The 23,933-nt window shown below is 40.5% G+C and overlaps 1 protein-coding gene and 1 non-coding gene across 3 annotated transcripts; one reads left to right on the top strand and one right to left on the bottom strand.

The window, feature by feature from the left end:
- Window positions 1-4,372: 4,372 nt before the first annotated feature.
- On the bottom strand, window positions 4,373-4,444 carry trnae-cuc. The gene has a single exon. It is a non-coding gene; the product is annotated as a tRNA-Glu (tRNA).
- A 109-nt stretch (window positions 4,445-4,553) lies between these two features.
- Window positions 4,554-23,687, top strand: LOC122863167 (nuclear receptor coactivator 7). Of its 2 annotated transcripts, XM_044169366.1 has the most exons (18): window positions 4,554-4,716; window positions 5,634-5,826; window positions 7,721-7,788; window positions 12,287-12,444; window positions 14,818-14,888; window positions 15,017-15,124; window positions 15,219-15,320; window positions 17,084-17,209; window positions 17,434-17,618; window positions 18,055-18,209; window positions 18,751-19,350; window positions 19,455-19,626; window positions 19,849-19,996; window positions 20,254-20,379; window positions 20,488-20,640; window positions 21,030-21,125; window positions 21,225-21,298; window positions 21,881-23,687. In XM_044169366.1, exons 3-18 carry the CDS (start codon window positions 7,760-7,762, stop codon window positions 22,014-22,016), a joined length of 2,439 nt encoding a protein of 812 aa, XP_044025301.1. In that variant the 5' UTR covers window positions 4,554-4,716; window positions 5,634-5,826; window positions 7,721-7,759; the 3' UTR covers window positions 22,017-23,687. The 2 variants fall into 2 exon arrangements, with proteins under 2 accessions (XP_044025301.1, XP_044025300.1); XM_044169365.1 differs by lacking the exon at window positions 7,721-7,788 and having other exon boundaries at window positions 4,556-4,716.
- Window positions 23,688-23,933: the final 246 nt, after the last annotated feature.

Genomic DNA, 23,933 nt, shown 5'->3' with positions numbered 1-23,933 from the left:
CTGTGTGTCCCTCTGCTTGTTACAACACTGCTGATAAGCAGGGTAAACAACCATGCACTGTTTGCTCCCATACCATGGTCATGTGATCAAAAACACTGATGATCCTTCAGGTTTTCTACACTGTCTGCTCCTTCCTCGAGGTGTGGCTCCTGCACTGTCTGGACATTTAGCTTGAAGAACGAAAACCCCGACATTGATAACCTTTCCCCTGCCGTTCAGTTCCTGGGTCAAAGGTCATGGCTGCAGTACCTCTGCTGACTTGGCAGACTGACAGTTGGTGTAGTGGCACTGGATGGTATACAGTATAGAGCTGTTTCAAGCCATGTCTCCATCACTTTCATTCCCCTCTCTGTCTTTGTTAACTGACTGGTGCAAGTGGCCAGTGTGTATGCAGAGGGAGTGTGTGTGTGTGTGTGTGTGTGTGTGTGTGTGTGTGTGTGTGTGTGTGTGTGTGTGTGTGTGTGTGTGTGCTCGAGGTCATTAACCTCATGGTAACCTAGAAGGTGGTCTTTCAGTCTCTCTGCACTCTCCTAGACCACCAGGGGAGTGGTAAATGTCTCGCCATCACATTTAAGCTATTGAAGCTTGCGATGCCTCATATTCAAGTTTTTAAGCTTATTACACGGATACTTAAATCAATTATTTGACACCAAATATTGATTTAATTGATTTAAAAATTATTTTAAAACGTTTTTTTGCGACAGGACTTCTTTCTGTGGATTGATGATTGGACTCGGGAGTCTGTGACCAGAACTTCGTCCATAGCAACGGTCTGTTATTCATAACAGAAATAACAGCCCGAAGAATGCCGTAATTGACCAATCAGAATGAGTATTCAACAAAGCCGTGTAATAAAAAACAATATTACATCCCTGCTCCTACAGCCAACGTCAGAACACCATCGATTTGTAAATCCATTACTACTTTTGTGTGTAAAGTCCTTCCTGAGTTCTACTGCCTAGTTTCAATCTAGTGGTTTATTTAATCAGGCTGCTCTATTATTGGAATAGTTTGACATTTTGAGAAATACACTTATGCGCTATCTTGCCAAGAGTTAGATGAGAATACCACTCTCTGTCTGTCCTGTAAATATGAAGCTACGATCAGCAGCCGGTTAGCTTAGCTTAGCACAAAGCCTGGGAACAGGGGGAAACAGCTAGCCTGGCTCTGTCAAAAATGTGCCTACCAGTACGTCTAAAGCTCACTAATTGTTATTTCTCGTTTATTTAATCCGTAAAAAACAAAGTGTAAAAACAACAATTGTGGTTTGGGTTTTATTTTACAATTCAGTTTACCTAGCTGTTCCCCCAAGCTAAGCTAACTGGCTGCTGACAGTGGCTTCATATTTACCTTATTTCCAGACACGAGAGTGGTATCGCTCTTCTCATTTCTGCAAGAAAGCAAATAAGCATATTTTGTCAAACTATTCCTTTAAAACAGGAAATGTCTTAGCAGGTAAAGACTTAACTTAGCTGCATAGTTACACCTGGAAGTTACTGAGAGTTACCCATTTTAATTTTGTAATGAAATAATCAAAGAAACAAGAAAATGTAGACAAAAGAAATATTCGTTTTTGTTTCAGTTATTTTTTTTAATCAAATCTACTTCCTTCCATGTGTCAACCTCAATGCAAAAGCTTGTAAATCTGTCACAGTTGTTGGCTGTTGAGGTTCGTAAGTGGGACTCTCAATCCTGTTTCTTTTTTAACAGTTGCTGTCATTGGCTTCATTAATAACAACTCGCTCTCATGGATTTCTTGTCTTTCTAATTGGTTTATTGCACAACAATCTGTCAGCATTCTTATGTCTTCCCATAAACACACAGATGAAAACACTGTCCGATGGAAGATTTTCTAAAATATAGCTGCCCTTTTTTTCACAGGTTTGGTTCATTATAGTGAATTACGACTCCCATATTTCCTATCAATTATCATTTGTGTGACATATCCTTTTTCAGTGTTTAGATTTTGCAGCTTCTTGCTGCCACAGTGTACTTGAAGTTATCAGTGGTTGTAGTCTAAGCTAAGAAGTGTATGACGTCTGAGTAAAATGATTTTAAATCTCTCCAAGGCCTGTGCTGGGTCAGACCTTTGTGACCACAACAGTTTAAAAAGATATAAGCAAGATATTATCTTTATTTGCACTGACTTAGCAAAACAGGATGTTAGTTGCTGCTATTGCCACTCTGACTGTTTAATCTCCCATCCAACAATGGACACAATTGAAATGTGACGATAAAAAGCAAGTGAAGATCATATGGCTTATTTTTAAATATGTACTGAATATGGTAATATTAGTTGTCACATACAAAAACACATGTGCATTCTCAGATACACTATATCCTCAAAATGTGCTTCATATTTTCTTTTGTTCGTTTCCTCTTTCTCCTTTTCTGCTCATCCTCAGCAACATAAACTCCTGTGTGTGTGTGTGTGTGTGTGTGTGTGTGTGTGTGTGTGCGTATGTGCTGACACATGGTATTCAGTAAATGAATACCACTGTGTAGCAGTAATATTAACACAAAAAACAGACACTGTAATGCTACCAAGCTGTTTGTGGGCCCTGAATTCTAATTTCAGAGGCTGAAATGAGACTACCTGTATACTGTACAGATCTTATATGACACGGAGACTATAGGTTTGATGGACTTAGACAATTATTATAGCCTGTCTGAGGCACATCTTGAAAACATTACTCAGTAAAGAGTCAAAAGTTTACTAGAGCTCATCCTTTTTTTTTTGTGCTTAAAATTCTGTGAAACTGTGCTTCACTGTCTGCCAACGCGATTTCCTTTTCTATCTTTGTTGGTTCCAGGAAGGTAAAGCAGAAAATCAAGGATAACTTGCCACACATAACTTGAACAAAAATATATCAGACATTAGGAAAGGGGACAAAAAGCAAGAGAAAACATTTGAAAGAAGGTGGACGGCGACATTTGGGTGGCTGTCCCATTGCTTAGTCACATGAAGGTGTTGATGGTCTTGAAGGGGAACGATGATACCCAGAGCCCCGGGGGCCCTGCCAACACAAACCCTGCTCCCAACCAAACAGTCCCCCACAATCCTTTGCTCCAAGCAGGGTCGAGAGAGGAGGGGGTGGAGAGGGGTTGATGAGAGTCTGAACAAGACGGAGAAGGGACACACCGGCGCCGTGGCGATCCCTAAGACAACTTATCTCCTCTCCCACAATGATAGCGCCTGTCAAAATAACTAGATACATAGCCAGCCAGGAACTGGTTAACTCCGGGCCTTGTCCAATCAGAGGGCCTGCAGCCGGCGTCTCTGTCTTTCTCCACCTTAGAGGGACCCAAGTTCTACAAACACACATTTTCTCTGTCTCATTGCTCTCTATCTCAAACAGGTTCAGTTGAACTAGTCCTAAGCTTTATTGGAAGGAGGGGACAAAAAATGGTTACTGCATTACATTTACATCTGAATTACATTGTAGTTAATGTTACAAATATGTAGTGAATATTGGACTTGAACTTGTGCAAGCTGAAGAAATTACACAAAACAAATGTTAAGGACACTTAATAGTCTCAGTGTGAAATGCTGCAGTGAAAAGGACGTCTTCACTCACCTGGCAGGCTGTTGAAAAAATAAAAATAAAAAGTTAATGTAAGTTACAGGGCTCTTATGGTAGAAGCTGTTTTAATGTGCAATGTATTTTATGTAGGGACTGTTCTATGTAACTAATACAATACAGCCTCCTCCACATTTCTGTTTCTTGTACCATTTGTTGTGAATTGTCGCCACCTAGCGGTATAGTTGATAAATCGCTCGGGAGGGCAAAGTCAAGTGTACTGTGTATTTCACACACATAAGAGGTCACATGATAATTATGAGGGGTCTCGAGATGGTTAGAAAAAATTATTTAAAAAATGTCTTCAGGCATTAATCTGCCATTGTTTTACACGAATTACAGCATAATTAAAACAATATATTCAAATGAAACTGTAAATACAATCACTCAGAAATCACATCAACTGTAGGTGACAAGTACACATTGCTGCCAAAGCCAAAAGGTTGAGAACCCCTGCACTATTACAGTCAGTGGTGATTAATCTCAACTCTTAGCTACAGTAGGTAACGTAGGAGAAACGAGCAAGAGACAGCTTGATTTTGAAAGTATCCAACCGAAGAAATCCCGGATATCACTCTTTTACTGTAATGGCTACTAAATAATAACGTTATTGCACTGTAATACATTGAGTTAGTAAAGCAGCTGGGAGTGGCTCAGGAGCGTCAGCCATGTTAGCAGGACGGTCACGGCCAAGCTGTAGCGAATTCATGTTAAACCCATCAGCTGCTCGGTCGGGTTTGTTCCGTTAAATTCTGTTGACAGGATTTTAGGTGGAGTGGGAGAAAAAGTAGTTCCCTGACCGGGAATCGAACCCGGGCCGCGGCGGTGAGAGCGCCGAATCCTAACCACTAGACCACCAGGGAAGCGATACACCGGGGTCGATCCTGTGTGGTTTTCACTGTACCTATGTGATATACGTGCTCTTGTATATATGTAATACCTACACCGTACGGTGTAATATCGCCCAACGATCAAACCTTCAACCTAGCTAACATTAGCTAACTTAGACCAGCATTAACGTTCCCAGCTCGGTATTAGCGGGCTGGGAACACAGACGCCCCTGTGTTTTTACCAGCAGAGGGCGCAGTGAAGGGAGGCTTCATTTTCGTTTTAGCTGTTTGAGGATGCACGCAAGGTATGTGGGCACTTTGAGCTAACGTTACCTGTTTTCATGTCAAATTTAGCGTTTAAATGCGCTGTTGCGCATCAGTGTTTGACGTCAGACTGAAATACCTTATTGTTAAATAACGGGTTAGCGGCTGGACCGAATAAAATATCTTTATCATCTCCGCCAGGTTGCTATTGTCCTGTAAACAAAGTGGCTAGCTAGCACAGTTGGCGTCAGCTTGAAGACGACCTTGTTCACTGTGTCTGTGTTTTGCTTAGACCTGGCGGTTGCACAGAAGGTTTTAACATTAGCATAACTGGAAATCTGTCTTTTGTTACTGCTGCACCTTAAGAAGAGGCTGGTCAGTGGTAAGCTTCTTAGAGAAACTCCCATTTGGCAAGCTGCTACAAACTGAAGAATGCAGCTAGGTGGGGTAACGTTGCTTCAAATTTAGCAAGTCCTCCGTGGTTAGTCTTTTACCTGTTATATTACACTTTCAGGCTACACGTGGATGAACTTCAGTTGCCTTATTTCAGCTCTTTAGGATGTGTGACATGCGTGTAATCGATTGGTTCGTTTTCGCTTAGTGCTGTGATGTTACAGCTAGCTGTTAGTGTAGCCATGATGGTCTGAATGTTTACATCAACTGGATTCCCAAACCGATGCTGCTAATAATAGACACGCTGTTGTGATGGAGCATAATTACATAATAAAACGCATGTTTACTGTGGCATCATTAAGTGGTAGCAGATGTGTCTGTCCTCGTTGGTCAGCCATTGTCAGCTGAGTGGCCTGACATGCTTATTATAGGATGCTCTCATCGCCCTCCACTTAGGCTGATGAGGCGTCGCCATCAGTTATTGGGCTTTTGCAAACTGGTGAGTGTTGTTGAGTGAGGAGGCACCCGGTGAGCCTGCTAATCTCCTCGCTTATTTCCTCTGCAGGACAAGAAAGAAGTGTGAGAGCACATCGTCCCAAAGTTGTGTCTGCTGGCTTGGACACACTGAGTGAGTGAGTGAGTGTGTGTATGTATGTGTATGTGTGTGTAAGGGTGGATGTTTGTATGGATGTGCTTCACTGCATGCAGATTTAGGACCTGATGGAAAAGAGAGACAGGAAGCCGGGATATTTTGCCAGGTAAGGGACTGTGTGTGTTTGCTTTGAATTTGTGTCAATTGCATTTAATTTAGGTATTTCTCAAGCAGCAAAACTGAGCTCCAACATTTAGCTCTAATTAATTAATCTGCATATTTTTTCTTATGATAAATTGCTTTCATCTTAAGGCGGTACATTGAATCTGGCATTACCTAATGAATTAGTATAGATATTTTGTTTTGCATTCATGATGATGAGTTACCATCAGTTTGATTTAAAAATCACAGATCACAAATTTGTCTCAGACGGCTTTACAATGTGTATAAAATACAACACCATCTATCTTTAGACTTGGATAAGGAAAAACTACCCAAAAATATACAGAGTACACATGAATAGCAATAGTAAAATTTCAATATGGAGAAACAAAATGACAACATTTGGTAATGAAAGCGCAAATATATGTGCAGAATTAGTAATTAGAGAAGATGTAGAGCATCTTTCAGGTGCTAGACATTATATTCACAAAGTTGACTGGTCTGCTGCACAGAAATCCTGCCATAGTATTTTTTTATTAATATTGTGAGTCATGATACTCAATTTATGTCTGCATTAATGTCACAGAGCATTTGCAGTGTCGGATTTCTCCCTAAATGATTTTTGCGATATATTAGAATGCCATCTAAAATGACTCTTTAGTTACCAGACGTCCCATTACCATCTCGTTCAGCGAATGATGAGCATCGACCAGTAAGTTTAATGGGGGAGTTTCCCTACCCAAACAAATATTATAATATATATATCTGTTGGACGGAAGTCTTTTGGCTCTTGTGATATGTACGTCACTCAGCCAGGTATTACATGCTGGAGTGTAAAGTCCAAAATCTTTTTGAAATCTCTTTGTTCTCCTTAGTACATTGCTTGTTACGAGTGACATTGTGGCTTTTCCATTGTGCTGCTTGGTCATTTGTACCATGACATTTTGCTGTCAAGGTGCATTAACTAATTATTTATTCCCACCTTTTTTGAATCAAGGATCGGCACTGTTAATTGACCAGTCCCTCAGCTGCACCCAGCCGGTACAGCCTCATATAATCCGAGTCATGCGTCAGAGGTGTAGCAAGAACTGACCCACTGGGATCATGTCGACTTTAAAATTGGATTTTGGCAGCATTGTGAAACATGATGGCAGGAAATGTGTGGAAAGAGGCTTATCACAGCTACGGTGCATAGACTTGACAAGCAATCGGCAGATCATGAACAAAGATCAGACCTTTCTTTCTGACGTCTACACAGATGAGATGTGTTATAGAACTGCATGATTGACTCATTAATGACTGCTGGCCGGTGTTCATTTTAGAAAGCTGAGTGAATTGGTTTAAGGGGTGTACTACTGTGTAATGTAGCTTGAATGTGTCTAAAAAACCTTAACCCACACTTCAGAATATAGTTATTTTTCTGCTTGATTTATCCCATCCTTGTCTGGCCTGTTGTGCATAAACAGTATATCATAGCGTGAGAAACATAAACATAACTTGCAGTTAATTTCGTTACCGAAAACTATGACAAAAAATGTTTGTCATGTTTTGTTTAGGTTGACGAGACCAGGCAGGAATAAATTGTTAGTGGTGAGCTATTGGACGTTCAAAAAATACGTGATATTTTCCGCCAATTGTGCGTCTAGTCTGTCTGTCAAAATATAAACAGTGCATCCCTGTCATTGATTGACGTGTGCAGATTGATTGACGTGTGCAGATGTTAACCGACAGCGAGTTAATAACAACAACATCGGAATAAAAGAATAGATCTATGGACACACTTCATTTATAATTCAGCAGAAAGGAAAACACAATGCACTGTAGTAATGCGAGACGGAGAAGAACATTCCACTATGTTACCACTTTTATCTGTGTGTAATGCACTACCCTTACCTTAGTTAGTAGATCAGCAAGGACAGCACAGCAGCATCGCATTGATGGGAGAGTCTAGAGATATCCAACTAAGGTAAGGAATCCAGATATAACACCAGTAAAAGTGTTAAGAGAGTGAAATTTTGCTTTGCGAATTTCAACACTTGATACTGTCACCTTGATTCCAATTTTGGATACCTGCATTAGCCTAATGGAGTTAGTTTAAAGAGAGGAAACATTTTGACTAAAAGTTGATTAAAATGTAATGATTTTTCGTCGACATTTTTAGTTGTTGTCGACTAAAACTAGACAAACTACGAAGGATAAAAACAACTAAATTAACACTGATAACTTGTTTGTCTTGTTTTATGCCTTAAAAGTAAACAATTGCTTATGTAAGTAAGTTGATTTATGGATGAGCAGTAGTCGCATGGTGAGTGTGCTGTTAAAATATCAGCGTTGTTGTGAGGCAATGCACTGTAGCCTAATGGGCTTTCTTCTTTCTTATTATGTCTCAGGTTACTTGTTCAGGCTGTGCTGACAGCCTGGAAAAATCCTGCAATATATCTTGTGTTTTCATGATTTGATTGGCTTATGTTGGAAATATTACATTATGGAGAGAAATGATTTTGTAGTGGTGTCGCATTTCAGTCACTCTCTAATTATTAGGTAGGCAGTACATTAAATCTTCACGGGTTACAGGCTTTGAGCTGAGTTAGAGGTGGTCTTTTCATGCAAAGACAGTGTGCAGACCTGTGGGAGTGAGCAGTAAAACAACAGTGGAAAGGTGCGAAATTAATACATCAGACTCATGCAGACCTCTACTACTATAAAGACCAATAGCCATATTGTGCCTGTACGGACAGAGAGTGAACATATCAGGAAGGAAAATCAGCCTTATCTCCCCACACAGCTACTGCTATAACATGTAACTCTCCTGCTAGTTGCTTCATAAGCTGCCGAACTTCCTGACAAATAGAGCAAAGGCCATTGTGGAGCATACACATGTGCAGTACAGTGCTAATAACAAGTATTAACCCATCATTGACTTTTTCACAGTGAACCCCAGTACATGCTTCTGGTTGCCGAAACTGAAAATACAGTTGCCATTTTTAGTCACCTTATATTTTGAGTAATGTTTAAAAGTTTAATTACAGTAACCAAACAAAATTCTTTGTAGTTTGTTTTATCTGATACTTTACAGAATTTGAATCTTAAGTGTTACCAGTTAAGGTTATTGAAAATTCAGAGACACTGAAAACACAGTTAAGTGCAATAAGATCAGGCTTAAAAACCCAGAGCAGGCTGCGCACAAACATTAGAGATTGAAGCCACCAAGAGGCTCATGGCAACTCTGAAGGAGCTACAGAGCGCCATGGCTGAGATAGAGAGACTGCACATGAAGTAGCTGTTGTCTTGGTGATTTCACCAGTCAGCTTAATGGCTGTTGAGAAAACTCACACGACATCCTGGCCGCTGTTTGCCAGAACATATGTGGGAGACATATGTGGTGTTGTGACGATTCCAAAATTATGACTTTGATACGATACCTGTCTAAATATCTCGATATCAATACTGAAATGATACCACGGCAATAACCTAAAACATCAGGAAAAGTAATGGTAGGCCCTGCACGCTACAGTAGTGCTCTAAAGTAGACTGAACACTAATGACTCAATACACCTCCTTGGCATTTTCTAGTAATAGGAATAATTATTGACAAAAATGTACATGCCACGATTACCATTACCTGTACTGATTTAGTATAAATTGATCATTTATAACTGGTGTTGTTGATCTGCATACTTGTGAATGCCTGATTTAAAAAAAAAAAAAAAAAAAAATTTAGCAGCTTGCGACTTACTTCCTTGGTCTGCGTGGGTTTGAAAAATCTTATACAGACCAGCTTTGTGGTGTCCGTGGGCTTGCCCTGACTGTCAGCTATGTAAGTGAAATAATGCAATATTTCGCTCGGGGAAAAAAGTGGAAGCAGAGCGCTGCACACACACTGCCCTGCTGTCGCACGTCATAGCAATTCATAGGAAATACTGCTCTAATAAAAACACTATCTTAAAGTACCAGTACTAAAAAAATGGGGTATAATACAGTTTTTAACGGCAGGGTATTGCAATACCTCTCTAGTATCGGTATACTGTGCAACACTATGGGAGACTGTGAATCAAAGTGGGAAAAGGTTCTATTAGACCAAAATGATCCTTTCTGGCCATCGTACTAAATTATAGTTTTGGTGTAAGCCTAATTCCAACACTGCACATCAGTGGACACAAACAATTCTCCATCATGAACCCTGGTGGTGGTAGCATCACACTTTGGCGATGGCTCTGTGCCACAAGAAAGTTGAGGGTAAAATAAGTGCTGCAATACAGAAATATCCTGAAGGAGAAACTAGTGTCTGCTAGAGAACTGCGATTTAGGTGAAGATTTATTTTCCAGCAAAACATCTGTAAACATAAAGTCAAGGTAAAACAGGAATGGCCTAAAAACAAGAAAATTAATGTTGTGGGTTGTCCATGTTTATTGTTTATTGGGACCCTGATTGGTTGTTGCCTTGGCAACAGCTACTCTTCCTGGGGTCCGTATTCACATAAAATACATATAGTTAACAATGTTTGCATTTACACTTAATACAGTAAACAAAGTTACAACATTAACATTGCATCCAATAATAAAATTATATCAAAACCATACATATACAAAACATGAAAACAGTTAAAACAATTTCAGTCAGTTGACAGGTAAAACAAAACAATGAATGGGTACACTGGTTACAAACTGAAGGATAGAGGAGAGAGAGTGATTGAGATACTCCTGTGAAATTCCCAGTGAAACAGATGGTGCTGTTGGAAATGTGTCTGCAGATTCTTGAGTTCACTACCAGATGTGTGCTGCATCGTTTAAAGTTGGAGAGTGACCTGAGGCTGTGGGAGAGGCCTGAACTCTGTCTGTCTGCAGCCTTATCGACCCACTCTTGCCTTTCCATTAAGGCACTTGAACACTTAAATCGCTTCTCTTTGCGTTTGTCTTTTGTTCTTCCTTTGCCCGGAGCTGTGCAAGGCAACACTACCCCTGTCACTCAAAGCTTAGGATAAATCAATTTAGTCTTATCTTTTCTTAACATACTCAAATCTACACTTAAGGTTTCAGTTGGGCTCATAGACTGTACATTATCCTTAAGTGCACCACTAACCTGTGTTTCCACTGCACTGCAGTGTCCCCCCTTAATGAACCCCAACAGGGTCTGGAGATGCCGTTACATTATACCCTATCAATGATTAAACGGGGGGAAAGGCCAGTCTGAGAGGAAAATACAGCAAAGTCAAGAGAGAAAAAAGTTTAAGCTCAATGTGATAACTTTGAGCACAATAGCAGCACCTGGACAGAAGGTCTGAATTCACTACTGAAGTTACAGTTGGATGGTTTTAAATCAGACAAGGAGCTAGCTGATCATTTTAATACTTTTTATCTGAGATTTGATGTGAGTGATTTTAAAGAACAGGTTGATCAGATGAGATTGAAAATGTCTATCACTCCACAGCTAGAACTTGATATACAGGGTGTCAGGCGCATACTCATCACACATCAAACCATGGCTCTGCAAACGGGAAACAAACAAAGGGGCTCGGGCCGAGCACACAACACTGTTCCAGCCATGATTTATGTGTCAGGTAACGTTAAATGACTTGCCCATGGACAATCAGCTTACTTTCTAGTTTGCCAAGATATGCTGTTGTTGTGATGTTAGCTATAGCAGCAGGAGAGTTGTGAGTATCACAACTCTCACAACGCAGCTGCAACTGTAGGGACAGTTTGCGAACCCATAACCTAGCTAACGTTAGTTATATTTCTTGCTGTGTTGTTGTTCGCTCTATATAACGGTATTTGTCATTGTATTGTATTTCTCCAGAATCGCATACCCCACCTTTTTAAGGGCATTTAGACCTGTGTCCCATACTTCCCTTGTTATGAAGGGATTCGAAAAGCTTATTAAGAGGGAGTTGATGAGGAGCTGTGGAGTATTCGCTAGATCCCCTGCAGTTTACATATAGTACTACTGCAGTTTATATATATGATGTTGTTCTTTCCCTTCTTAACTTGATTTTTAAACACCTTGAAGGCCCAGGTACACGTACACGTTCATTGTTTTTATATTTCTCTTATGCTTTTAGCACAGTCTAGCCCCTAATTATTTCATCTCTCAGGCCACCAACCTGTTAAGTACTCAAAATGATTCAGCAGATGAAGAGTTTCCCATGTAACTATTTGGGTGTGATGATGTTTTTTAACCATCGATGGTTGAGTGGCGATTGCTAAACAAACTCTAGGTTTTATGTTGTCACTTGAGATATACATGTTTTATGTATTTTATCATGTTTTATGTGCCTTAGTCTGTGTGTGTTCCATGTTTTACCTGTCTGTTCATACATACTGTAAATTGATGCCAGTCTGAAACAGTTGTCATGGCTTAAGTTTTAAAAAAAAAATGGGATCAAATGGCAATCTACACTCCTGTGCTCTCTTTATTTTACTTAATGAGTAGATGAATATGTCCGTCTCCTCTGGCATCCCATCAGGCTGAAAAGGCGGAGACAGCTCAAGCAGAGCCAGTCAGAGAAGAATGTCAATGAGCAGAGCCCAGCGATCATCTCCTGTCCAGACATCCCAAATGACAGTGACCCCAACAAGAAGACAGACCTACAGAGAATAACAGCAAAGCCACCTGCAGGCTCAGGTAAGACCTGCGTCAAAAACTCACAGGAGATCTGCAGTATGTGTGAGAAAAATAATGTGAATAAATAGCACTTTTGAGATGTTGGAACATACCCTGAAGCTTCTAGTTGACATCAAATACCCTTAAATAGCATAAATGTGTATTTAATGTAATCTGTTATTATCAGTAGACTTAAAGGTTGATTTGTACATCTCCACTGATGTTTACTGTACCTACACTGTAGGTGTGTAACATGGCTCTGTAGAAATGTAACTGTAATGGCTTGTGGCTATGCAGAATACATGGATACCTCGAGAACTGGGATTACTCTGCTTGGGGTACTTCTGGTGCTAGTACTATTTGTTAGTGTTTGTTAGTAATCTGATTATTTGGGTGTAAAACTAATGGCACGAAAAGGCCAGAATGCAGGACTCTCCCATAGCTTTGTGACACTGCTGCAACTATCACTGGGTAAAGCCCATGAGAGTTATAATTAAGTTAGAAATCTTCTAGTCGTAGCCCACTATTATGCCAGTTATAATTAACTTTGGTGTAATGGCTCCATTCAAAGCAGATTTACTACCTAATTAGAAAGAAATCTTTCTACAACATTAAATATCCCTACTACTACTAGGTATTCAGGCTCTTGTAGTCTTATCAAAATGGGTTTTCCCATTTTTAGACAATCAGTATGTCAACTTAGTGGTGTTAGTATTACTGTCCATGTTGATTTTCTTCCCCTGTTCTGTTATTTAAAATGATTATCCTCTGACTGATCTGCAGCACAAGGATCCTCTGCGTTGGGAACGACCTCAGCAGTTTTAAACAGGAAGTTGCATAATCATTATCCTGTACTGTTTTACAGTTGATGACATTTAAGTAGCTGTATTCACAAAGTATGTGAGTACTAAGAGTTTGTGCGGGTGTTTAAATCACAGTAGAAATACCATGATGCCCTTTAATTTCTGCTGAAAAATTATGGAAAATTAAAATTGCCTTAGTTAGGATGCTAGCATTTTGCCATTAATATGATTCTTTTTTGAGGGTTAGGATTTCCTTGTGATCGGTCAGGGTAAGCTAATTGTTAGAACATATCTATGGCTTTCATAGAAAAGGTTTCAGTCGTAGTCATCTGGACACTGTTTTCAGAATCAAGATGTTTCGTCTCCCATCCAGAAGTCATTCTCAATTGTGAAAATGGTCTGAAAACTCAGAAATTTCAGCTACTCTGTGTTGCTTAAGCCCTGCCCTCAGGGAGGAGTCTTCCTGAGTGTCTGCTGTTTACCCTGCCTAGTTTCACCTGCAACTGACCTTGTTTCCATGATGGCCCAGTAATCAGGCCTATTGTTTTCTGGCTTCATATTAGCCCAACAATAAACCTACAATCTAATATAAATATTACTACAACTCAGAGTGATGTGCAGTTTTAATCAACGCTTTAAAGTAGTTTTTCTGCATTTTTTCTTGAGTGCATGCTACATTATGAGCTTATGCATCACGCTATCATGTGTTGGTGTTGCATAAATCATCACCAACTCCTTCATATTGACTGTGATAATAGACTCTTGTCATGCGTGCAGTGGGTCAGCCAGCTGTGTAAACTCTGCAGCATGTGTGCTAATAAGACCACAACATTGTTACCTGCAGCCCATCAAATCAAATATGATGTTCTGCAGAGTAATAGACAAACAAGGTTTGGTCTTTAGGTTATATGCACTTTGAGCTAAACGTTCATAGCCAGCAATGCTTCATAGCATATTAGCAGTCACAGCCCAGTATAAATTTAATGAATAAGCAACGGTCTTGTCTTTGATGCTCGGTACAGTGAAGAGCAGACACAGCTGGAGTCTGGATGTCTAATGCTTAGTCATGCCCTCTGTTTCCATGGAGGAGGCAGCAGTGTAATTACGCAATCAGGGAGTGGTACGCTAATAGCTTCTGTGTTCCTGGCAAGAAGAAAGTGCTGACTGTGGACCTTGTCTACTACAAGGGTCAGATTGTTTGTGTGTGTTAATGATAACTGCTTCAACATGTGTGGGACAGTGTTTCAAGGCCGGATAATGATAGGGGACAAACAAGCACTGGCACTGTCTCAAAAGGCAATTAACCACAGGATATTTAGACGGTCATCTCTGTTGGGGTATTTCTTTGCACCGCCCTCATTGGATGGTGTTTTTCATTTTTACTGTTTATTGTAGAAACTTAGAATCACTGGATTGTTTGAAATATATCTGTTAGCAACCCTGAAAGTATGAGGCGGACAACATTAAACCATATATTCATCTCTTACAAGAATAATTCTGTGTTTTGTTTTGTTTTTTCCTTATGAGATTGTCAGTTTGCCATTGTCCACGGTTTGCAAAATCCTTTTCTCATTTTCTGTTTCCCTTGTAGATGAATGCTGTAAAAGTAACAATCAGGCAAAGAGGGAGAAGAGGAGGCCACCAGGGACAGTGGAGGTCATTGTGAGTAAAACTATTAAATAATATGCTGACTTATTAGCAGAAAGGCTGTAGTTTTCATCATCTAGTATTTTGACCTGTGTGCCTTTTTTAGAGACTCATTTCACAGAGGAGTTAATCTCTTGTTACAGGTGGAACCTAATGATTCCCTCAACAGCATCGCACTCAAGTTCAACATCACCCCAAACAAGCTGGTCCAGCTAAACAAGCTCTTCTCTCGCAGTGTCTACCCTGGTCAGGTGAGAACCTCGGCAGTAACACGAACCACTATGTCGGTTCCTTCATTATCCCTCTGTCTGGCTGACCATTGGCTGTCCATCATCATTATTACAGAAGCTGTTTGTCCCTGATGTGAGCCAGTCAGAAACTGACCTAAAGTCTCCGAGTTCCTCTGGTCCCTCCTTCACAAACGGCTTGTCAGAGAGTGCATCACATGTAAGTAAAAAAGGATTCATTATGTTGCTTAGAGTACGTGGCGTTTAGTAGTACAGTAGTTTTACAGTAGCCATTTAGGGACAAATTTGTAAAAAGGTTGTTAAAAGGCACATGATATGTTTTCTGTCTGAATCTTGAGTATAGAACTATCCAAAAAGTTAAAAATGCCACAAAAAATCATAGATCCACCTTTGATCTTGGTATTGTTTATTTGTGATAATTGTGTAAATTATACTTTACTTCAGGGTCTGTTAAAAACACCAGGTACTGGTAAAATATTATTTTCACCAATTATCTTAGGAGTTACACTTTGGTTAATTAGATAATATAATGGGAGTATATACAGGTTTTGTGTGTGTGTGTGTGTGTGTGTGTTTTTAAACTTTGTCCAAAATTGTCCATCTACACTGGCTCTAACTGTGAGCCAGTTATGTTTAAGTAAAACTCTGGCTCTGATGCTAAAAAATGTTTTACTATCCTCTCGTAATTTAAATTTTGCTACCCTCCATGATGGATTACAAATTTAATACATGGTATGAGTGAGCAGTTTTTAAATGTGCATAAACAATGTAGACTGAATATTTTGCACACAAAGGTAATTTAATCTACCAGCTTTTTGGCAGTCAAGAGAAAATGTTACTTTCTGCTGATGAGAACTAAAACCACACTGTAGGGCAGGTTTGGCTATTAGTAAAATATCAAAGATATTTCTGAATATTATTTAAAGTATTATCACAATTATTAATATGGATTAATAATTATGGGGCACCACCCTGGGATCAGGGACCAACAAACAAACATGAAAAACAGTCTCAAAGGTGGCTGATACCCTTAAAATACTGATATTTAAGGTACTATCTTACATTAAAACGGACGTGACCACGTGGGTCTTCGTCACACACAGAGCCAAAATGGCGAGCTAAAAGACTTGAACAAAGGGGCAGAGCCAAAATGGAGCACACGCTCTAGTTGCCCTCAGGATAGCGTGCAGCTTAGCTGGTTATGCTACGACGCTATCTGGGTCGTTTGAGATGTGTGTGTAAGTGTATATGTACGTGTAAAGGTGTGTGGATTTGTGGAGAGGAAAGAGAAAGAAAGCACTCAGAGTAAGGCACAAGGAATCTCAAATGCCGTGGAAAAGGACAATAGCTGTTCCTTTATCACACAGGAACCGAGAGGAATCGAGTGAAGAAGCGGTTAAACCTGACTCTTTCTTCTGCAGGTATAGGATCGTTATGGAGAACAACGATCAGGATCCAAAAGTGTGCTCAGCAAACGCAAAGCTGTCTGTTGCTCGTCCAGCAAGTTAAGACTCTCCTAGGAGAAAAAAAAGTTCACGTGATGTGCCTTCCTGTAGTAACGGGGTTACAGTGGAAAAGACATCGAGCAGTGTGTGGCGCTAGGCTGTATAGAGGTGATGACGTCATAGCGGTGCGCCGGGATTTCATGCGCTGCATTGCATGTCTCGTCAAAATAGGAATCCAATGTTTAGATTCAACTGAGCTCATCTCGCATTGGCTTCCACCAGGATCTTGCATCAGTCTTACACCTAAGTGTAAATTAACAGCTGGTGGAGATTTGGCGCCGTTCTACTGTCTGGCCTTTGTTTCCCATTCGGGCCTCGGGTCAAGGCATTGCCTTTCCCAACTAGGCCACTGTCTTTCTTCTCCACATGTGGTGTGGTGAGGCCCAACAACATGGTGATCATACTCTTCACAACAAGCTATACTAAATATACTATCTGTGCTTTTAACTTCCTTCAGGATGGCATTTCAAACTGCATGCCAGCAAAGTCCATCCGGCGTGAGCTCTCCCCAAACTCGGAGGACGAGAGCCCAGCAACGGTTAAATTCATCAAGATGAGCTGCAAATATTTCACTGATGGCATGGTAAGAAGCCTAGAAAATGTGATAATGCATGGTAATAATTTAAATGAATGCTGAAACACGTAATTTCTTAGTGGACACATTATTATGTGTGTAATAACATGTCAATTAATTGATAACTAAAATACTGACCTAATTCAAATTGTATCCAGCGGGTACCACTCGCCCCACCACCACCACCACCTCTCATCACTGCTGCCTCTCTGTGTGTTATTTTACTGTTGCAGGGAGTGGTGGGAGGCGTGCTGATTGTGACACCCAATAACATCATGTTTGACCCCCACAAATCCGACCCCCTGGTGATCGAGCACGGCTGTGAGGAGTACGGCCTGATCTGCCCCATGCAGGAGGTCGTCTCTGTGGCGCTGTATGATGACGTGTCACGCATGAAGCTCAAAGATGCTCTGCCGTCGTAAGAGCTCCTAACCATCTCGCTTTCCTCATTTTCCTCTTTAGTAATAGTTCTTCTTACAGTCCTCAGCTCTGAATCCTCCTTTCTTCCTCTTTCCAGTTTCTATTTTCTTGTTCTTTTCAAGAAAAAAAAAACGTTTGTGTAACGCCCTTTCGATTTCTAGGACTTCTCAATTTTGCCTCTTTACCACCACGGCCCTTTTTAAGTACCTTTGTTTCCACTAGAGTTAAAAACCTCTCAGATTTGTTCTTCATTAATCTTTCTATTTTTGATTCATTTGCTGTTTTACATCACACATGTTATTTTGTTTTCTTTTGTTTTGTATCATTCTGGTCATTTATAATTTCTGTTGGACCTTGTCTTTCTTTTGTTTTTTCCCTTTTCATTTTCATCCTCATTTGCGGTGCGGTATGTGTGATGCCCCGTGACCCCACAGAGACCTACCCCAGGATTTGTGTCCTGTGTACAGGCCCGGCGAGTGGGAGCAACTGCCTTCAGAGCGGGATCTGAACCCCTTCAGCCGCTATGAAGCTCTTGATCCGAAGCGACCAATCATCTTGGACGACATCGAATCAGCACTCTCAGAAACTGGTAATGTCATGTGTTACTGTGTTGAGTCCAAGCTCCAAAGTGATCCTCTTCTTCATCTTAGCAGTGAATGAAATCACTCTAAAATGGTAGTAATTCTGGGTTATGACTTTTTACTTTCTTTTACTATCCACAACAAGCTGAAACAACTATTTTTGGGTGGAGTTTTGTATGTTCTTTTTTATGTGTCTGCTTGAATGAAAGTTTGCTTGTGAATTTTCAGATTCAACTCTGTGACCATATATTTAGTTTACTTCTCTATCATCAACTCTTGAGCATCCAAATTTGACTTTGGCATAAGTTAAAATATCTTTTCCATTTCAATTTACTGACAATTGAGCATAAAATATCGCTGAAACAATTAGTTTATTAATCGATTAGTCTGTTTTTGGACTGTTGCTCGGGTAATTGTGATGGGCATTTTCTACTATTTTCTGTCATTTTATAGACCAAATAATTAATTAATTGGAAAAAAAATCTGCAGATAGATTGGTAATGAAAATGTCTTGATGTTAAACAAGAAACAGTGTTATCTTCTTAATAGCAGGGAGCACAGAGGGCAAGCAGACGGAGAAGTCTCCGTCAGACGAAGGATTCACAGAATTGGAGCCAACTGTCAACGGGAGCACTGAAGAGGCGGAGGGGACGTCCTCCAAAACACCCATCATTGCCAGCAGGGACCAACTAGGACCAAGCTGCACAGGCCAGGGACTCTTTCAGGACACGTCGATGCTTGGTCAAATTAAAGGGAAGCTGGATGATCAAGAGGATGAGGGCGTAGCTCAGAGCAGCTCCATTGATGATGGAGAGTCGATACAATCCTCTTCAGAGACTGAAAAACAGGGTGACTCGCAGGATATACCTACAAGCCAAGAGGTAACTGAAACCAAAGATATAAAACCTCAAGGGGCCGAAGAGCTGCTAAATGGTGCACATGATAAAATAATCAACGCACCAGTGGACCAAAACAGGAAGTTGAGTCTGAAGGAGGCTTCAGAGGTTTGTGGGAACTCGAGTCCGAAGAGACAAAGCCCAGACAGACCAGCAGGTGGGGCTGAATTCAGTGAGGAGGAGAGACGGAAGAAAAACTATGAGGCAGAAGTGACGTCATGGCTGCTGAAGAGGATGCAGGCTCCAATAGAAGGTAGGAATTATAAACTAGATATTAAACCCATTGGTAGATTTGTCACAATTATTGTGTATTCTAACCAAACTCTGTCTGTTTTCTAATTCTCCCATTCTCTATAGACATGCTTTTCTCATCAGAGGAGAAGAGTAAAAACCCACCTATGTTCCTGTGCTTCAAAGTGGGAAAGCCAATGAGGAAGTCCTTTGCCTCTGGGATGACCTCTAGTCCCGCCCACTCATTTGGGGGTCGGGGGAAACAGCCAGAGTACTGGTTTGCTGTGCCACAAGAAAGGTGAGGTGATGGCTTGCTCTTACATTAATAAATACCCGTACAGGACATTGTCATGCTGAAATCCAGAAATATGACTAATGCAGACTCGTACACATTCATTAACTTTCAAAAGCCCTGATGGTTGCATTTGAATCGTAACCAAGTATAAGTGGTTTGAAAAACAGAAATCCATGAGGGATCTGGTCTTGTAAGCTAGCAGTGTGCCGTTTGTGTGTGTTCCAGGGTGGACCAGCTGTATGCATTTTTCGTCCAGTGGTCTCCGGATGTGTACGGGAAGGAGGCTCGAGAGCAGGGCTTTGTTGTGGTGGAGAAAGATGAGCTGGACATGATAGACAACTTCTTCAGTGACCCTGCATCTTGCAGCTGGGAGGTGAGCTCAGTAGAAACTTGCTTCCCTCTATTTGCATCACAAAATAAACATTATAACGGTGTGTTTGCTGACATTTCTAACAGTCATAAACATCATGTTTTTTCACTTTGGCTTCAGACCTTTGATGTTTTTAAATGAGCTTCATTTATGACTGATTTGTTTTATGACCTATCCCTGTTTTGCATAGGCAGTGAAGTCTTTGTGTCATTCATTTCTCTTTAAAGTTGACTTGCTTATATGCTTGATTTGCTGCCAAGATCATCACCATTGATGAGGCTAAGCGTAGGCAGAGTTTCGGCAGCTGTGACGGAGACTTGTCCGTGGATACGCTGCCCATGCTCAGTGATACCAGTGATCTGCTGCAGGACACACACATTGAGAAGGTACTTGCAGCTGGCTGCTAACAACATTAAGTTCCCCACTTACTGTCAAGAAAATGATTACAATTTTGAAAAGCCTCATAATGATCTGATGATCTGTTTGCCCTCCAGCTTGCCTGTCGCCTGCCAGCCCGTGTGCAGGGTTACCCCTGGAGACTGGCTTACAGCACTGTGAAACATGGGACCAGCCTGAAGACTCTGTACAGGAGCCTGGCAGACGTGGACAGTCCTGTGCTTCTCGTCGTCAAAGACATGGATAACCAGGTAGATCCTGAAAAACACTGGACCTACATTTGCCTGCTGTGTGCAGAGCCCATCACCGTGTTATTAGAAGTGCAAAGTAGCAGTTACTAGAAATAACAACTCCTCCAACACCACTTCTTTTGGTGAAGTTAAACATGTTTGTTCCTGATTTTCATCATTTCGTCCTTTCCTGCATCCTAAAAGGTAATAGACTAAATTCAGACTTTGGCTCCTGTGTATCAGAAAATACACGGTGGAAAAAACGTATGCTATCAGAATAAATCCAGATTTCCTATAATCATAAAAATTCACATGCTGGTTTTAACTACTTGTTGAAGCAGTTTAAGCCTGTTTATGATTATTTGTTCCAAGTCTTTTCATCCTTAAACTGAATCTGACTCCTATCACAGATATTTGGGGCATTCTCGACTCATCCCTTCAGAGTGAGTGAACACTGCTACGGCACAGGAGAGACATTCCTCTACAGCTTCTGTCCTGAGATCAAGGTTTGTTGTACTGAGTTAGTTTAAGAACTCTTTTGTTTGGGTAGTTTAGCTTTATTCCTGAAATGCTAATATCAAACATCTTTTGCTCTGTATTTTCAGGTGTACCGCTGGACGGGGGAGAATTCTTACTTTGTGAAGGGCAATATTGATTCTCTGCAGATGGGAGGAGGAAGGTAAGGAGATCTACCAGCTACACTGCTAGCTAACTACTAGCTGGTTTAAAGTGGTCATATTATGCTTTTTGGCTTTTACCCTTTCCTTTATTTTGTTATATATCTTTTTGGTGCATGTAATTGGTTTGCAAAGTGAAAAAGCCCCAAGTCCACCCCAAAGGGAGTTAGCCTCTCCCACAGAAAACACTGCTCCTGAACTTGCTTGTCAGGACCCCCCTTACTCTGCTTCTGATTGGCTAGTAGTACTTACCTCCATACTGTGCATGTGCCACTCCCAACAAAGATCAAATAGAAGTGAAATGCCTCACTCTGTAGCTAAAACAGAGCGTTCAAGACACAGGAGAGGTGCTGCAGCAATGTGCAGTATGAGAAAAAATATGGTGTTTTTTGAAAATAAAACCATGTCAACCTATTCTGGGACAACCCCAAAATAAAATTATGAACCTGGAAATGAGCATAATATGACCACTTTAATGTGTTTTTTTTTGTGATCAAGCATAAATTTATATCCCACAATCTAAACCCTTGGCTGGCATCAAATAATGTACACCTGTTTTCTAACTTTTTGCCCCTCCTCTGCAGTGGTCAGCTGGGTCTGTGGCTGGACGCTGAGCTGTACCGAGGCACCACCACCAAATGCGCCACCTTCAACAACCAGCCGCTCTCCACACAGCAGGACTTCAACATCCACAGTCTGGAGGTCTGGACCTTCGAGTAGCCTCACCTGCTCCAGCTACGTCCACATTCGCTCTCCGCTCCAAACCTTCAAACACCCCCCAAGTCTATTACGCACCACTTGGAGGCAAACCTAGCTACCCCACACTAAATATCCTGTGAGCGAAGACAGAAAGCAGCCTGTGCAGTTCTTATGTTGACTGAAAACAGAACGGAAAGTCTTCTGTAGCCTGTTTTGAGGTGGGTTTGGCCAGTTTATGTCTGGTTCATTCATCCTTCAAAGGTGGAAGCGTGAGAAAATGCTGTTGCTTTCAGTTCATTGGCTGCCTTAGACGTCTGACAACGCCTCCAGCTTTCCCAGCATGCAGACTGCCTTAATAATATAAGCTTATGAGGAGAGTGAACGGAGGAAGGCTGCTGATGTTAATGTTGAAGTTATCCCCCAAAAAGTTGATTTTATGTGTGTATGAAAGAACAAGATGTCCCATAATGCTGTAGGTGTATTTGTGCAGAGATAATGGTTGATTTGTATGTTTAGGAATGTACAGGATTATGAACTGAAGAGGTTTGAAATGATGGTATATTTTTTTTTTTTTTTTTTTTTTTTTTTTTACGACGCAATGAATATCAAATGTGAAGGAAGTGGAAGTTGCCAGGGAGATTTTTGGATCCTCCACCATTAAATTAACTTTGACTTATGGGAACTATTTCTAATTGTTTACAATGGAAGTGTTGAACTTCCCCTGAAGGCCGTTTCATTGTCTTATTTTGAGTTTTAGATGAACTGAATGAGACTCTTTCATTGCATTTCCTTATAACTACATATAATGTTTTCATTCACTGTATTATCCTAAACAAGTGGTAAAACCAGGAAATGTTTGCAGTGACCAAATATGTTCTATTTTAATTTCATATTTGTTGTGAGCTCATATAAAAGATTTTAGATTTTTTATTTTTCCATTCTGTTTTTACAAAGAATGCTCAGTTGTTGTTTTTTTTAATTGTTGTACTTTCATAGAAATGTTGTGTTAAACATGTCTGTTTCTGCCTGGACCCAACAAGCACCAGAAATGACTGTTGTCAGTATTGAATTCATATCTCATGCCGACTTTATCTCTTTGATTTTTCATTTGTGGTCATTGTTGTCACAGTTAGTAGAAGTTTAACATGATGTCACTTTGCACTACAGGATTGATCGACAGTCGATGCTGTGTTGTGGCCCTATGTGTAATTAAAGCATTTCTTCAATGTAAAATTGTTACTGAATGTTGTTTGATCACCACTGCAGGAGGGACGCTTACTGTCCGACCACAGGTTAGTCTGCTTCACATCATGGGTGGAAAAGGGATTTTCTGTTTTTGCACTCTGGTATGCCACTAACTAAAAATTCAGATCTACTAACATGGAAAATAAATGTTCATTTATATCCTGTGTATGTGACACAGGCTTGTAGTGCATGAATATGCAGTACCGCAAATTTCTGACACCTCTGTTATGAATCCTGCCATACTATTCACTAATGCCAGTTATCGCTTCATGTGAAAATGAGCTTTGTTGTCTTTAGCTGTTCAGTGTTGTAACTGTGAATGCTCCCCGAGTATTATTTCTTGTGAATCCAAAACTGCTGTGGTCTGTGATATCACTAAGAATCTATTTATTGTGTTGTTATGGCAACCACATTTAAACCTAAATAAATGTTAAATATACACATAAATGATAATGGGTCGTGTTGTTTATGTCCAACTTTTATTTCTATGTGTTAGTTTTAATTATTTTGCCCTTCAGTGGGATTTAACGTCCAGATTATATGAATATAATACATTTTTATTGAACGTTACAGTGTCTTCATGTTGTTACTAAGTTACTGTAATCAAGTGTACCCGGATGTGATACGGGGAAGTCGCCATCCCCTCAAAGATCACTAATTGAGAAGATGACTCACTTTAATAATAAAGCTGAC

The sequence above is a fragment of the Siniperca chuatsi genome, linkage group LG16, assembly GCF_020085105.1.
Source record: "Siniperca chuatsi isolate FFG_IHB_CAS linkage group LG16, ASM2008510v1, whole genome shotgun sequence".
Taxonomy (NCBI): domain Eukaryota; kingdom Metazoa; phylum Chordata; class Actinopteri; order Centrarchiformes; family Sinipercidae; genus Siniperca; species Siniperca chuatsi.
Note: the sequence above shows the minus strand (reverse complement) of the source record. Positions and strands in the feature narration are given on the sequence as shown.

Bases quoted from the DNA above. Each gene is read 5' to 3' on its own strand.
- LOC122863167 (XM_044169365.1), top strand. From the start codon at position 5,789: ATGGAAAAGAGAGACAGGAAGCCGGGATATTTTGCCAG. The intron at 18,210-18,750 runs GTAATGTCATGT...TCTTCTTAATAG, and splicing joins ATCAGCACTCTCAGAAACTG to CAGGGAGCACAGAGGGCAAG. The intron at 20,380-20,487 runs GTACTTGCAGCT...TTTGCCCTCCAG, and splicing joins AGGACACACACATTGAGAAG to CTTGCCTGTCGCCTGCCAGC.